The sequence below is a fragment of the Perkinsus marinus genome (genome assembly GCF_000006405.1).
Source record: "Perkinsus marinus ATCC 50983 genomic scaffold scf_1104296956998, whole genome shotgun sequence".
Classification (NCBI taxonomy): Eukaryota; Perkinsozoa; order Perkinsida; family Perkinsidae; genus Perkinsus; species Perkinsus marinus.
Window position 1 is genome coordinate 1 of NW_003207265.1, and position 1,125 is coordinate 1,125.

Below are 1,125 nucleotides of genomic sequence, written 5' to 3' on the forward strand. Positions count from 1 at the left end.
AGTTCCCAAACCAAACCGGACTTCCTCGGGTTATGCTTGAAATGGCTCACATAACGAAGAGTCTGCGCGAGCCTTTCCAATGCCTCACCCTGGAAAGTGGGGTCGAAGAAGCAAGTATAGGTGACGATACCATTGGCGAACGAGTCCACGTAGAATCTCTTGGGTTCAACGTTATGAGAACGGAAGCATTCGTTGATCTCAGAGATGTAGGCTCGGCCCGTACGATCAACATCAAAGGCAGCAAACTGCAACACTTGGGCGCCGGACTTCTGAACCAAGTTGGCAGGAGCATCGAACACCTTAACAACAGTATTGCGGGTAGCCATAGTCTCATCGATAAGATCCTGGTAGAGCTTCTGTACTTCATCAGATCTCTCCTCAAGGAACGCTGGGGTAGCCACGAGATGAATGTCGGACTTCTCCATCATATCCTCAAACTTAACACCCGACTCGAACTGTTGCTTCTCAACAACAAAGATGCCGAGAGGGAACTTACCTCCACACATGGGAGCTTTCTCAGACTTAAGGAAGGTGATAGTGTAACCACAGTCCTTAGCAGTATTGATATACTCAGCAACCTTAGCATCAGTGATGGCAATCTTCTCAGGCTCCATAGTGGTGAGATAGAAAGCCGAATCCGCTTCCTCAATCTCGAAGTGGATATAGTCAGACTTGGTAGCCTGAGCGACCTTCTTAGCAGCGATAAGGCAATGGATATGCCTGGCGATCTCAGCACTGGTAAAATGTTTGAAGTAGCTGGGATGAAGACCGAGCTCAGTGAAGTAGTAGACGATCTCCTGCCAGAGAGAACCAGCAACGAGGACACCTTCCTTCATAATGATAGAAAAGACCTGAGTCATCTTGATTTCCAAATCCTCGGGAGTCAGGGAGATGTTGGTATTCTTCACTTGCTCCTTGAGAGCATTCTCACTCTCAGGGGAAAGATAACACATGGCATCATCACACTTGAGGTCGAGCTGACCGAGCACCTCTTTGATGTCGGTATGATGGTTCACCACAGCATCATGGATAGGAAGCATACCGAAGCGATCAGTCTTCAGCTCAGCCCCTCGCCCAACAAGTATTGGACAGCTCATGTGACACAGCAGCAGCTAAATGGAGAGG

At 48.6% G+C, this 1,125-nt stretch overlaps 1 protein-coding gene across 1 annotated transcript; it reads right to left on the reverse strand.

Annotated features, from left to right (window-relative positions):
• Window positions 1-50: 50 nt before the first annotated feature.
• Window positions 51-1,097, reverse strand: Pmar_PMAR000307 (conserved hypothetical protein; the record flags this gene model as incomplete). Its single annotated transcript, XM_002775015.1, has 1 exon — window positions 51-1,097. A coding segment is annotated over one exon (1,047 nt), but the record flags the coding sequence as incomplete, so codon positions are not given.
• Between the last annotated feature and the right edge of the window lie 28 nt (window positions 1,098-1,125).